The sequence below is a fragment of the Cornus florida genome, unplaced genomic scaffold (genome assembly GCF_030987335.1).
Source record: "Cornus florida cultivar Cherokee Brave unplaced genomic scaffold, ASM3098733v1 CherokeeBrave_3.0.0_Hap2_Chr11, whole genome shotgun sequence".
In the NCBI taxonomy this organism is placed as follows: Eukaryota; Viridiplantae; Streptophyta; class Magnoliopsida; order Cornales; family Cornaceae; genus Cornus; species Cornus florida.
Genome location: NW_026775581.1, coordinates 129,336,830 through 129,352,791, shown reverse-complemented (window position 1 = coordinate 129,352,791; position 15,962 = coordinate 129,336,830). Strand labels below are relative to the sequence as shown.

At 36.5% G+C, this 15,962-nt stretch overlaps 1 protein-coding gene across 2 annotated transcripts; it reads right to left on the bottom strand.

The window, feature by feature from the left end:
- Positions 1–6,910: 6,910 nt before the first annotated feature.
- Positions 6,911–15,962, bottom strand: LOC132282440 (ubiquitin domain-containing protein DSK2b-like). 2 transcript variants are annotated; one of them, XM_059784119.1, is made up of 8 exons: positions 15,500–15,962; positions 12,718–13,494; positions 11,282–11,487; positions 11,088–11,201; positions 8,705–8,763; positions 8,389–8,417; positions 7,505–7,594; positions 6,911–7,409 (listed from the first exon to the last, which is right to left on the bottom strand). In XM_059784119.1, exons 1-8 carry the CDS (start codon positions 15,729–15,731, stop codon positions 7,261–7,263), a joined length of 1,656 nt encoding a protein of 551 aa, XP_059640102.1. In that variant the 5' UTR covers positions 15,732–15,962; the 3' UTR covers positions 6,911–7,260. The 2 variants fall into 2 exon arrangements, with proteins under 2 accessions (XP_059640102.1, XP_059640101.1); XM_059784118.1 differs by having other exon boundaries at positions 7,505–7,597; positions 15,500–15,961.

Genomic DNA, 15,962 nt, shown 5'->3' with positions numbered 1-15,962 from the left:
GGATGACTTCCTGGATTAACGGATGGTAGTTAAGTCATATCAACTGAATAAGTTGAGTGACTGGCTAGTTGGTTTATTGTATGTCAGTTTAATAAATAGTTGAACTGCATATCCTGGATTTGGACGGACTTTATATATATGTTTATGGTACCACGAGTTGAGCTTGAGTCTCAGACTCATTGGTTAGGGTGCGTATATGCAGTGGATGCGTAGCTGGTTATAATAGGTTGAGGTGTACCCTGTTAGGTCTAGGTACTCATGCCCACCTTTAGGTGCGTATTCGCATGTTGCCTTCTATTCAGGTTGAGACCCCTATTATGGACTAGTGAATGTTCCTTAGTGTGGATATACTTATATGTAAGGACTAGATAGTTATTGTGAGGTGTCTACGGTGTATCTGCGTATCGGGTCACTGTATGGATTGCAGTTAGATTAGAACTTGCTCGTGGGTCTGACCCACTCCTTCATTATTTTTTTCAGGTACAGGACGGTTCCAGCCTTAGAGCTTGGTCGTGCTTGTCGAGGACAGTCTCACCTTCATCAGATTACGTAGGACTTTTCTTGATATTTCTAGCATTATCTATTTTCGGTTTTCAGTTTCAGTTGAACTTTTGGTTAGGGGTCCATCAGTGGATTCCCAAGTTGTAACCTTGAAGTTTTGGGAGGATTGGAGTTTTATTATTTCAGTTATGTATGGAGAGTTTTATAATTAATGTTTCTTTCAGTTTTATTTCATCTTTATTATTTCATTTTGTCATCTGTGTTCGCTTTAAAATACTTTAATTGTTTGATATTCCCTCGGATTTGGGCCTGGGCCTGATCAACCCGTGTCTCGGATCCGAAGGGTATCACATTATGTAACATTGCACAAGCTCTTCTCTAAGACTCTTACAAATCGTCTCAAGCTTCTCCTTATTAATGAATCACAGACTGTTTTCGTTCCTCAACGACTCATCCATGATAATATAATTCTCGCACATGATCTCTTACATGCTCTTAAGTCCAAAAAACATGGTGACTCTTGTTTCATGGCTTAAAAACTTGACATGGTTAAGGCCTACGATAGAGTTAACTGGTCATTTCTCCTTAAGTTCATGAGTCATTTGGGATTTGATTTGCGATGGGTGAATTTAATTATGGAATGTATTTATACTGTTTCTTATTCTGTCATTTTAAATGGCAAGAGTGGAGATAACTTTTCTTCTTCTAGAGGCCTTCACCAAGGGGATCCCCTCTCCCCATATCTCTTTCTCTTTTGTACCGAAGCTATGTTTATGTTATTTCAGGAATTTGCGCGAGGAAAACATATTTTGGGTCTTAAGATAGGCAGAGGATGCCCACCTATCTCTCACCTATTTTTCGCCGATGATGCCCTCTTATTTTGCAAAGCTAATGACTATGAGGCGAAAAACATGAAAAGTTATCCTTGATCGATATGAAGCTCTTACAGGTCAATTAATCAACCTTGATAAATCTTGTATTTATTTTTCTCCCAATATTCCTCTTGCCTAAAAATCTGGATGTCATTTTTTTGTGGGGATTCAAAATGTGGACTGGTGTAATACATACCTTGGTCTCCCTTCCTTATTGGGCCGTTCTAAAGTTTCAGCGCTTAATTTCATTTCGGAGAGAATCTCATCCAAGACTAAGCTTCTCAAAGGCCTTACGATGTCAAAAATTGGCAGGGAAGTGATGGTGAAATCAGTGCTGTCACCCCTTCCAACCTTTGCTATGTAATGTTTTTGGCTTTCGAAGCAAAACTGCAAGAGGTTAACAAGTAAATTTCTCAATTTTTGGTGGAGTGGGGAAGATAAGTTCAACAAAATTAAATGGATCAGCTAGGACAACCTATGTAAATCAAAGAATAAACATAGTCTATGTTGGAGTTGCTCTTCACAATCAACCACATTTGATTCCAATTGTTATGGCGAAAATGCAAATAACAACGCTCTTCGAGGAATAATCACAAACAATCACAAAGAAAAATCACACACAAGATATACACGGTTCACCCAAATCTTAGGGCTACGTCCATGGAACACACTGAACAAATTCACAATGAAGAAGATGAATTACAATGGATACGTTCTTTCTTCTGTTAACACAAATTAATCATACAACACGTATGATTTCTCTCTAGTTCTCACACACCCTAAAAAATAATTAGGGTTGATATATATAGCCCCAATACAATGAAACCCAACTTGTCCCACAAAAATTGCCTTTTGTAGAGTTCAATTCCAACAAGGAAAGTAAATCACGTAGCTTCCCAAAAGTGTTGAACCAGTTCAGCCTTTCTGGAAAGGGTTCAACTTAACAGCCCAAAAACTTCTACAACGTTCTGCCACTCTTGAACTGGTACAAGGAATTGGCTACCGATTCCCACTTGGACAGTGGCTGATCTCAAAGTTTCCTTGATTTGGCTATCACTCAGTGGAACTGGTTCCAAAACTCTTGAATCGGTTCAAAAATTCTAGTAGCCAAAATATTAAAATCATTAGTTTCTCAAAAAACTTCACATTATCAACACGCGATCGGACTCCACATAAACACAACAGTCTAGGCTTTAAAAATGTTGAAGCTTTTAATCTGGCCCTCCTTGCAAAGATGGCTTGGTGAATGGAAACTGGGGATGATTCTCTGCTTTTCAGATCTTTCAAAAAGAAATATTTTAAAAATTGTAGCTTTGTGGAAACTTCTCCAAAGTCTAGCACTTTTTGGGTCTGGAAGAGTATTTTTTTGGCTTGTGAGGTTATCAAAAATGGTATGAAATGGCGTATTGGTAATGGATTGAAGGTTGATTGTTGCGGATACCTCTAATTTTGCTACTACATTGTCAACTTCTGGGATCAACCTCTCGTTGGTTTTGGATCTTATTAACCACTCTACCCATAAATGGAAGTTTGATTTGGTGCATCGTATTTTTAACACGAGAGATCGAGAGCTCATTTTCCAGATTCCTTTAAGCTCAGTTGGTAGATATGATTGTAAAGTTTGGGGTGCATCGAGAGACGGTCGCTTTACTGTTAAAAGTGCCTACTGTGCTGCTCTTTCAGTTCTTAACATTCAATTAGAATTTTATTCAGAGGAGGGTTGTTGCTTTAATGCTCTTAGAGAATCTATATGGAAGTAGGTTTGGTCTATTCAAGTTCCCTAAAAAATTCAATTATTCCTATAGCAGTGCCTTTATGAGCGAATCCCCGTGAATTCTATGTGGAGCTTGTGAATTTTCATCCTGCCTTTTTTGTGAGAATTTTGCTGAAACAGTATATCACCTCCTTTGCACATGCCCATTTGCCAGACTGGTGTGGAAACTGTGTCCTCTTCGGATTGATTTTGGTGGTTTTTCTCCCACCTTTTGGCAAAAGCGCTGGGTGGACCTTTTGGCTTCAGATGATAATTCCAGTTTGGATGCTTTTGTTTGTTGGACAATTTAAAAAAGCTGCAACGATTTGGAGTTCCAGCAAAAAAGATGGGATCCATTTAAGGCTGCTCAAAAAGCCTTCACTGATTTTCAGGAATTCAAGGAAATCTCTAAGCAAGATTCGATGCTCTCCCTTCCCCCTACTTCTTTTCCTCCTGTGGTTCCTTGCAAGTAGTGGTCTGCTCCGGTTCCAGGTTTCCTCAAACTTAATTTTGATGCGGTGTTTAATTCTTCTTTGCGGACCTGTGGAGGAGGTATGATCCTTCGTAATCATTTAGGCCATCCCATTAAAGTCGCATCGGTTTTTCTTGATCATGTGTCTAGCCCTCAGCTAGCCGAAGGCCTTGTTCTTCTTGAATCGCTCATTCTTCTAAAACATTGGGGCTATCACAATGTGGTTGTGGAAGGAGATTGTATGCCTGTGATGAAATTGCAAGCTTCGGTTGATGGTTTGATGGTGATTTTCAATGACATCCTTTCAATCCTTAAGGATTGTGTGGGTTCTTCCCTTGCTTGGGTTTCCCGTCGAGGAAATGTTGTCGCTCATGTGTTGAGTAAAAAGACTCTTGCAGCTAAATGTGGTGATGTTGAGTGGAGTATATGGCCCTCATGGTTGTTAAATGCTCTTCTTCCAGATTGTTCTTGTCCTTTTCGCAGTTGAATAGATTGTTGTTGTTAAAAAATAAAAAAAAAAACTAGTTTCAATGTCTAATTTACAACATTAGATGAAATCTTGAGATTTTATAAAGATGAATAAAACTTAAGAGAATAGTTAAAAAATAAAAAAATAATTACAAACATTTATCATCAGGTGCAAAGTTGATTCTACTGGTATATATGTGTCTGTGATGAATGAGTTTGTTATTAAAAAAAATATATATATATATTAATCAGAAGCAGAAACAATATAACCTATAACTGTGTCATCAACACACTTATGCCAATTTATGCTAATGACAAATTAATACAGCAAATACATATCGTTTTATTAGAAGTTTGATAAATGAGTTTTTAATATATGAGCAACGATAAATTATGATCTTTTAGCTTCCTTCTGCCATTCAAACAGCATAAATGTTTAAATCATATCAAGTAACACATGATCAAATCAATCCATTCACAAGCTGAGACACCCTAATTTTTAAAGCCAATTTGACTTTCCGCAACTTGAAAATAAAACTTTGTAGTTCGGAATCTCGGGTTTGTTTGGTTGTGCTTTCTATAGTTTTAAGACGACTTCTAAGTCCAAAAAGTCCTTCGCCAATAATAAAAAGAGTTTGATAAAATTTATAAAAATAGACTTTTAAAAAGTGTAAACGGTTTAGAAGTCTAATTAACCAAAGTCAATAAAATCAATTTCCCGAGCAGCACACTTTTTTAAGTAATAAATATAAAATTCTTATATTGTCCATTATTTAGCCTATTTATATTTCTGAATTTCGATCATTCTCTACCAAAAATAAAAATATATATTAAAAAAATATGTTGAGCATAAATTCACGAATCTTTATTGAAAAAAATATTCGTTCCTTCTCTACCAAAAATAAAAATATATATTAAAAAAATATGTTGAGCAAAAATTCACAAATCTTTATTGAAAAAAATATTGTTGAAAAATGATTCAACAAAAGAAAACAAAGATATTGAGGAGTTGGGGGAAAAATTATGACTCACTCCCATTTGACTTCAAAGACTAAGGAGCAGAAGAGTTACAAGATTTATGAACTCTTATCCAAAATTCAACTCTATATAAAATTCTAAACAACTTTTTTTTCTCTTAATATATATATATATATATATATATATAATATTTTTTTTAAAGGCTACCCGTTTCATTTAGGGTATCAGTAAGGACGAATCCATGTCAATGTGGAGGTGGGGGGCTAATGAAGAATGGGGATCGAAAGATGAAAGAGTTGAAAAATTTTAGAGGAAATAGTGAAATAGGGTTAGAGGGAGGGAGTCTAAGTCACATAGAAGACTAGAAAATTAGATATATTGGAGGGAGCTCTCTGACTTGTGCTCTGGCTTCGGGCTTTAGGGCTTGTTCAGCTTGGGTATATTTGGTTGGGCTTTTATTTTTAAAATTGTGGCTTAAATCTTGGGCTTATTTAGATGGGCAAATATTTGGAGGGCTAGTACTACTACTAATTTGTTTTGTTTTAGGATTGGGTTAAATTTTCCTATACTAAATTTTTTTTTTTTTTTTTAGGGGACCGTAGCCCCCATTTAATATTTTTGCAGCATCTCAATCTTTCATTTTATTTTTCTTTCCTTTTCTTTTTCCATCTCTTTCAACTTCTAGTCAAAAAAAAAAAAAAAAAAAAATACTTTATATCCTGATTTTCACTATGCCAATTAATTGTTGCTGCATTTTTTGCGACTTCGCTCTATCACCTTTTTTTTTTCTTCGCCTTTGTACATCCCAATTCAACTCTCTACTATTATTCATTATTAAGGATATAATTGTAAAATTAAATTATCTTAATAGTTAAAAAAACTTTTAAAAATTCACCCACCAAACAACATTTTTGTTTTAAATTTCTTTCGGCAGAATGCATTCTCCAAAGCGATTCATTGAAAGGAATTTTAAAAACAAAAAACTCCCCCAAACAGGCCCTCATGTTTTAGTATAAAAAATGACTTTTATTTATAAGATGAGATTTTTCACCGTTTGAATTTAGAAAAGTGAGCCACAGGCCTTACTGTTTGGACGTATAATGCTAAAGGACACATCATTCAACTAGTTTTCAAAGTGCTGTGCTATTCTAATGTTGTTTAGGAGCCTGTGTTCGAGCCTTACATCATTTCCTTTTTTTTTAACTACTAATCCTTAATATTCTTGTCATGAAACAAAAAAAAAAAAAAAAACTAGTTTCCAATAAATCCTTTCATTTTATTATTATTATAAGCTTCATTGTCAAAATAAAACTCAACCCGTTGTGATTTTGAACTAAAATTTTTAAACTGACATTAAAATTTATAGTCTAGAGAAATTTTTAAATGGCCCGAAACTACCATAAATCAATCCTCTCCATGCTTTTTTTTCAGAGAGAAAATGCCTTGCGCCCAAAGAGAGGAGGTCTCGGCCAATTTCACAAACAAATGTGTTTATTTTATTCATATTTTTGCTTCCGTGTTAGTTGCGAGTGATGGTAGTCCCGGCCATATAAATAATTTATCGTGTGATTTGCAGTGAATGCACATCGTTACCAAAAACAGTCCCTGCTTAATAGTAGGGCACACTCAGAATTCACCAACAAACATATTCCAATACCATCGAAAAATATTTAAATTGGGTCTCACTATGTTTTTTTAGATTAAAATAACACAAGCTATTTGCAAATATTTGCCTTTTATTTATCAAAATAAAAATGTATGTCATTTCGTACCTTAAGCAACCTAAAAAAAATAAAAGGAAACTAGGTAGTAGAAAACATGGCATCAAACCAGCATCTACAATCACCCAAAAAAAAAAAAAAAAAAAAAAAAAAAGAATAAAATGTATTATGATGATTTATGGTAAATAATTTAATAGCATATGTACAAGGCACTCAAATCTGGTAATCTCTCCCGTACAATGGCACCCAAATCTTTTGACCTTCCCTTCTTGTTTGCGAGAGAAGTAGATAGATATATAAATAGATTTATGATGATATAGAGAGAGAGATCCAAACGGATATCCTATATCGAGTTCACAGCTCTATATAACAATTTGAACTTGTTCATATTCAAAAATGAGAATTGAATATGGCTCAGGTCCAGACTGAAAATTTTTTTCCTTCCCGAACTGACAATATAGTCGTATCGAACAGAATGCTAGCACTAATAAAAATTTACTGTCCCTGGTTCCCCAAAAGCCGCTCCACCGCTGTGTGAACATTCCCTGCAGCAGCAGTCAGTGCCCGTATATTCTCTTGAGTGTCAAAGAAACCCATTTCTTGTAGCTGCAAAAGCTGAGTGGCATACAATTCCTCTGGTGGTACTAAAACAAAACAAAACGATAGTTGTTAAAGAAAGCATAAATAAGTAGGACATGGGGGGAAAAGCCAAAAAAAGAAAAAAGGTAAGAATAGCAACCATCAGATCTGTTCGGAACAGCAATGTTCCCCGTCCCAAGTCCACCAAACATGTTCATCAACATCTCCAACCCCATATTGTCAAGCGTTCCTACTATTTCAAGAAAATCACAAACCAAATGTGAGATGGGATTGCAGAGAGAAAAACAGAAAGAAAAGTGTTCAAGTGATCATTAACATACTTCCTTTAATTATTTATTTATTTTTATCTTTTGCCTTTTGGAAAGAGGATGGATGAAGGTGATTTATGATGGCAGATTCTATCTACGCGTTTATTGGAGATTTACAACAGCGAGAGTTGTCAAAACAGGCCTTTTATTCTTTACTGATTGATAAAAGTTGTTTTGTATAGCAAGGAGGGATGGAATCACGGGATTCATCAAGGTTTTCTTATCATTTGTGTGAACCGCCTTTTAGATGAATGAAAGCAGAATTTGCCCACATAGACAAGTCAAACATCTACCAACAGGCCAGTGGCCTAGCAGTACAACGCCCCTACTTCCTAAAGGGAAGTCAGGGGTTCAAGCCTCAGTGGAGGCATGTGTGTGTGAGTACCAACTAAGAAAAAGAAAAACAGTTCAAGCATCTTAGGACATCCCTACATAGAATCACTGTTAACAAGTTCCTCTCATAGTAATGAAACAATTCAGATGATTCAAATTGGAGATGGGTGAGCAAGATGAGAAATGACCCCATCTTACACAATAAAGTTTAATTGATACAACGAACAACTAATCATTATGCTGAAACATAACATAACCAGTCCATGGGGGCATCACTAGTGAGGCTAAAGAATAAATGAAAACCACTAATCATTATGCTAAAACATGAAATCCGGTAAACAGAAGCAAACAGAAATTGCATTTCCAGAGACAAAATAAATACCTGTTGCTCCACCAGTTTGGCCTGGTTCCCTGCAAGAGTACACCAATTTTTTACCGAACAGAGATCAGGAACTGAAAATCATAATTAATGCACATAATACTCCGAGTGAGTATTACAAATGAAATAAGGTCAGAAAAGACAACCAGATACCCAAATAATCTGGCCAATAAATTGGACACACAGGTCATTGTCAAAAGTTAGACAATGTTGCAGAATATTTGAGTTGGTGTTGATAAAGGAAGTGTGCAGGGTTGAAGTATCAGGCTTGAATAAGCTTTTAACTGGAACACCAAAAGCAAAGAATGTCCCAACTTACTGGGTTGACTGCTGCCGACCAGGTTGAGAAAACATAGATTGCTGTAAAGTCAAAAGTTGCTGCAATAGAAAAAATGAAAAATAAAGAAAGATAAAGAAGATATCAGCTGAAGTGTATAATGACCAATAATTAGCAAAAATAAATAAAAAGGCATAAATATGCACCGCATACTATTGTAGGTCATCTGCTGTTATGTTGCTCAAACACACAACAAAAGATGAACTCTTCCACCTCCAAAAAAAAATACAAACAAAACCCTCCGCGCGTGTGCGCGCGCGCGCGCGGACATTAACCATTTTCCTGCAAGCATAAAAGCCTCCCTCTTAAGTTCAAATTTTCTATTTAGATGAATAAAGCATCCTACTATGCTTGTTAAGAAGTGGTCTCAACTCTCAACATGGTAGCATATTGATCTTACCATTTTCCATATTCAAGATCGCAACATCACTAACCCATTTGGTGCAATTGATTTGCTTCATTAACTGATTTAAACCAATTGGGGCCATTTCCAACTAAATTATACACACTTATTAACTTTACCTATCCTTGTTGGCTTCAATGATACCTCAATATTAATTATACACTTTCTGCCTTGTAGTTCTAGGTTATCTTTCAAAGTAAAATTCTCATCAGTTCAAGGAGGACCATAGTGTTATTGTACTTTGTTGTCTATGTATCCAGTTATCTCCCACTGTCTCTTTCTGTTATGTTCACCAATCAGAATTTCTCTTACACTGCCAAACGGCAACGACTTCCAACTGAAGGGGTTGTGGTGTTCGGACTTGCCCCAATCGGACTTAGAGAATATGGCAAAAAAGGGCCATAAAAGAATATGGCAAAACAAACTACACTACACAAAGATGCAAATTAGTTAATCCATTCCCTGTGATGTATGTATATGCAAAGGGCCATAAAATAATATGGCAGAACAAACTACACTACACAAAGATGCAATGTAGTTAGTCCATTCCCTGTGATGTATGTATCCAAATGGTTAAGACTTAATATATATAACATTAATCTAACATGATTTACGGCTTGAATCACAATATTAAAGCTAACATTTTAAATAAATAAATAATAAAAACAACAACACAAACAAACGAACAAACGGAACTTATCAATGAGGGCTGCAGTGCAAGAAATCCTCTTTTCACACTTTCTCAGTTCTTAAAGTAATCTATTATTAATGCAAAATTTATGCTCCGTTTTTCCAATTTAAGTATTCTCCCCTGACAAAACTCCCCATTAGTTTATCCCCTTATTTTTTCTTTTTGCCAATTTTAAGTCCATGTGGACTCCCAATTACTTGGTCTTATACAGAGAACAAAAACTAAATATATCATTTTCACAATCCTGGTAAGATATATATATATATATATATATTCCTATTTGAAACTCATACAATAACTTCTACTTTGGAAGGTGAGGAAGTACCACTGTTAAGGAATTTAAAATGAAAAAAGACCTTGTAACAAACCCATGCACCAGTGCGATGTGGCTAGACTAAAGTTGATGGCTCCCAAGAACAAGAAAAATACAAAAAAGAGTGCAGGTTAAAAACTCAGATAGTAAGAACATGAAATTTGGCAAACCATTTAGCAAAAAATATGATCTGAATATATTCAGCGGATAAGTTACAAGTAGCCAACCCCAACTAGTTGGAACAAAGGCTTTGCTGAGTTGAACGTGTTAATATGTCATTCTGACGTCTCCTAAGTCGCAACTTTAGGCAAAATATACCCGGAAGTCTGCCCAAAATTCATCACTTACGGGACCAAGGAAAATTATGGAGAAAGGCATCCGAAAGCTTTATGTGATCCTTCAGGGATTGGTCTAGTGCTTGTGACATTTGTGAGTAAAGCCATTGGTTTGGGATGTCCAGAGGTTCTTGTTCTGGCACTTATAGTGGGCGCAAGCGGAGGTGGCCCCTCAACCCGGGCCAACCACAAAAAGGTGAGAGCATGCTTCACACTTTCTCCTCGGGGAGAAGTGACATGCACATGAGCCCCGGGCTTGACAACTATCCAAGCAGGCATCAATGACTTGTAACATTATGCTTGGGTTTGGAACATGTAGCTCACATCCCCTATAGCCATAAGCCCTCTATAATTAAAAAACAAATTAATGGGCTAAAATAATGAGATTGAGTGCTCCAAAACCTAGAAGAACCCTTGAACTATAAGTCATGCCCTTTATATCTAATTCAATACTTCTCTCTTGCTCCAGCTCCGTTCAGATCACACCACTCTCACTCAAACAGACCTTCCATTACACATCTCCATCCAAATTCAGAAATAAAACAGATAAACCACCATGCAAGTATTAAAAGGACAATAACTACCTCCATTGTCTCAGGGGAACAGACATTTTAACCAATTACCTGCATTGTCTCGGGGGAAGTTAACTGGCGAAAAAATTCTGGGTTTTGCATCATCTCTCTAAGTTGGGGATTGGTATCAAGCATGCTGCGCAGCTGGGGATTGAAACCAATAATCTAACAACCAGCATATATTAGAGAATACAGAACTTCAAAATCATACACGAATCTTGTTATACAAAAGAGTAAAGTAATACCTGGTTCATGTACTGAGGGTTGGAGAGGAAAGACTGCATCATCTGTGATACAGCTGGGCTTTGCATAAACTGATTCAATGAAGAGGGATCCTGCATGGCACCTAACATGTTTGGGAGACCAAGTCCACCTAACCCACCAAGTGCTGGAGATGCAGCATCCCCAGCAGGATTAGATCTAGTAGTATTGTTTGCTTGGGCACCTCCAGCTGCCAAATTAAACATTAAGTTAACAATTTACTGGTAACACTAGATTAATAATTATTTTTCGAAAAGAACCCTTTAAACAATAAACAGTGAAAACAAATCAGGAGCCAAATAAATCTTTGAAGGAATTAAAGAAAACTTTAGTTAGTTCTTACCCATATGCAGCAGTAATTGATCAAAAGAATAGAGTAGGCATAATATAAAATTGTTCATCATTTTCTCAAATTATTCAATTCGGTTGGAGAGAGGGAGAAGGGGGGTGGTTGTGTGTGTGTGTGTTGGTGGTGTGTTGGGGGGGGGGGGGGGGGGGGGGGGGGGGGAGGGGAGAGTGTATCAGAGATTGAAATGCACAGCTGAGCCAAACCAGTTTAAATGTAACATCTTCAATGGAACAATATAAAATATAATCTACAAGGGATGTATCGTGCAAAAGAGCCAACCAAATTCCCATTTGCTAGCTTTTTCAATGAAATTCCCAATTAATGTTGGTTTCAAACAGTTAACAGATCAAATGCAATGAGATCAGTTTGATAGGAGCCAAATATATCTTTTGACTGGTAAGAATTAACTTTGAACGAATTAAACAAAACTTAAGTTACTTCTTACCCATATGCAGCAGTAATTGATATAAAATATAAAGTAGGAATGATATAAAATTGTGCATCATTTTCTCAAATTATTCACTTAGGTGAGAGAGAGAGTATCAAAAATCAGAAAAAACTTAATATTTCAAACCAAGCACTACTGTATATATCAAAGTTTTTAAACCCATAACTTTTGAAATGCCCCATAAAATAGAATCGTTCATGTGGTTAATGGTTCAACAGCTGAGCCAAACCGGTTGAATGTAAAACATCTTCAATGGAACGATATAATATATAATCTACAAGGGGTGTATCATGCAAAAGAGCCAACCAAGTTCCCATTTGCTAGCTTATTTAATGAAATTGGTTTCAAATAAAGCAGTTAACAGATCATATGCAAAGAGTTCAGTTTGATAGGTTTGACTGTATTTTCTATTTCACTAAAGCAACCCAAATGAGAGGATAAAGCAAATAAATAAAGAAAGTAAAATACATGGGAAAAAAAAAATGAGGCTAAAGAGAAATAGAAATTCAAACAGATTAGGGGTTGAACAACCTCCACCGAATGGATGGCGAGGTTCAGAATGAGCTGCTTCAAAACCAAAACATCCAAAAAGGAAACAAGTAAAAGAGGACATTAAAGCATACCACCAGCAGAGGCCCAAGGGTTGGGAAGTGGATTGGTATTTGGAGCAGGAGAATTATTAGCTGTTTCAGAACCAGCGATTGTAGGGTTAGTCGACTGATCTCCACCATGGTCCCCACCTTGGGTCCCCAAAAGAGCTGCAAATGGGTTTGAGCCTAACTCATTTGTAGTATCCCCAGTTGCTGATGTTGCATTCAGAAATGGCTCTTGAACGTTTTCATACATGCGCCTGAGCATGTTGAATCCCTCAGGAGTAGATTCAATATTGCTCATCGCTCTGTCAGTATTGCGCATCATCTCACGCATAAGTTCAGGGTTTCTTGCAGCCTCCATTGTTTGTCGGAGAGTGCTAGGGTCATTGAGTATGTGGCCTAGCTCCGGATTTCGATCAACAATTTCACGCATCTGAGGATTGTTTGAAATCAAGTTGCGCATGATATCTGGATTATTCATTAGGTTCTGAACAAGAGGTGTGTTCATGATGTCTCTCATCATGTCAGGGTTTTGAGTCAACTCTTGCTGCAAATGTTCAAATTCTGGAAGTCCAGCTCCAAACAGACCAACACTTCTGCCTGGTTCATTCAAACCAAGTCCAGGAAATAGTGAGGTTCCAAGACCAGATCCTCCGAGTGCACCACTTTCATCAGAACCAACACTCCTTGCAACATCTGGAGCAGTATCTGAACCTCCAGTGTTGGTAACAGCTACACCAGTAGTGTTGGCTGATGCAGCTGAAGCAAAACCACGAACCAAATGGACAGTGTGATCTGCCTCTAAACCTGTCCACCATAAACAGAAATAAATAAATAAATCAAGAAAAATCTAACTTTCAAGTGTGGTAGTGGTACATTTTGACAGTTCATAATGACGCCATTTAGGTGCCCCAAGTTTCTAATGCCTTTCAAGATCTATCCTTTATCCGACCAAGCAGAAACAATGATATCTGTACATGCATATAGAACAAACAAGGTGCCAAATAAAACGGAAGCAAGAAGGATAATATTCCAAGGGTACTGAATGGAAGTGCAGAGGAGTCAACACTAACTACAATATGGAATGAAGCTTGAGGTCTCAATGCATGATGCACTAACCATAACGATTTCATGTTTTGTCATTCTTTCTCATGGCACAACGTTGATGATAACCAATACACAAACCATCACCTTATCCTTATCTTTATTTCAAACTTCATAAAGATCAATAGATATGTGGTGGACACTCTGGTTATCAAAGAAACAGAGGTTGTATATAACATATTCATATTTAATTCTTACCGTTAGAGGCAGCTAATTTTGGATATCAATTTTCCTCATGGGAGGGAGTGATTATTATAATTTAAAAAAAAAAGGAAAAGAAAAAAGACTCCAAATGGAAGGAAAAAGAAAATGAACTTTTTACATTTACCTAGTGGTGATGGATGTTGGCTAAACAGATAAGTGGATAAGAATAAACTGATTTATTCCAAATAGATCTATACTGTGTAAGGATGTGGCAAAGTCAGTGAATCAGTTGTTTTAGTATTTTATTGCAGCAGAGGACCTATGGGTATTTTAATAAATCTTCAGTCCAGAGTAGACCAGTGTTGAGAAAATTTGTTGTACAAAATTTGTTATCGTATTGCTCTGAGTGGAGGTCAGATGAGGGTAGAAGGACGAGAAGAAGATTTCGAATAACAGCCCTGATTCCAAATATGATAGGTTTTGTAAGCTCAAAAGGAGTAGTCACACTTTTATGGACCCTTCAAGCATAGCTTTCACTCTCTTCGATCATTTACATTGTGGATCCTATGAAAGAATCATCGGTAGTAGCTCTTCTGTCTCCTAGTATTTAATAGGCCTATATGCTTTGTTGTATCGCACACCATGCACGTAGTTTGGTCATTGCTTGAGATCTGAGTCTTCTAAATAAACAATCCATTATTTATTCATCTTTTTTCTAAAAAGTATGTACCTTAGTCAGCCAACAATTTAGCTCTCCTGAGAACTTTCTAACAAAATAGGAACCACCATCAAGAATATAATGCCACAACACTTTTTGGCTGTTAAAACATTTGATCTCCCTAAGCCTATATCGAGTATATGTGTGTGTATACACAAGTCATATCAATTTAAACTGGAGTAAGTATAACTTCTCATAACTTAAATGGGCACTTATATGCACACTATTGAATTGGGTACCTCTATCGTGCTTATCATGACCCGAAGAATCAACTGAATTGAAAAGTCTCAAGTGTTAGATGCATAATTCATAATTCTATTTATATTAAAAAAAACTACTGGAACAAAACTATAATCTATAGTGTCATGTCCTCGGGAGAGCTCTCAAACTCCAATCGCCCTGAATTTGGTACATATGATATGCATGACAGGTATACCCAATCCAACGGTTGGTTCAGCATTTAGTAATTTGATCCTAACTATATACTACATTTTTACATAAATACATATTGAAACCATTGCATTGCCGTTCCTCAATCAAAATTCAAGATTTCCTACTGTACCATTTAATCTATAAAACAACAAAATAGAATTAACCCGGTTTCTATTAGCAATTATATTCCATTTCCTTAGTAAACTACAAACTGCCAATCACAATTGACCTAAAAAAACTGATTAAGTCAACGAACAATATACTTATAAATTACAAAACCGTAACGGATCCCCAAACAGAGAGATTCAGTTGATATATATATAAAAAAATAAATAAATAAATAAATAAAACCCAACTCCACCCAAACGGTTAAACCCAAAATACACACGCATGTAATGAAAATGATGAAAATACCATAGCTTTCTAGGGTTTGGTCGTCCTTCAAGATCCGGCCTTTGTAAATCAAACGCTGCTGTTGGGCGGGGATATCGCAATTCTGGGCAATGACCGACTTGAACGATTCAACGGTGGAGTTGAGTCTGATTTGCACCGAGAACCTGGAATTGTTGGAGCATCGGATGTGGATAGTGACTCCATCGCCGCCATTGGATTCGTTCGCGTCGATCGCAGCACCATCACCGCCCATTATTCGTCGTCCTCCCCAAATTTGGGAGGTTTATTAACTCCTCTAAATTGGAAAACAAAAAAAAAGAAAGAAAGAAAAGGAAGTGATTGAACGATCGAATGAAGAAATTAAAACCCTGATTTTGGAAATCAGAATCTGAATTTCTTTATGTGATTGGCACAACCAAAAGGCAAGAGCAAGCGATATGGGAGAGCATTTTTGTAGTAGAACTCGATTGTAGACGACTTGAAA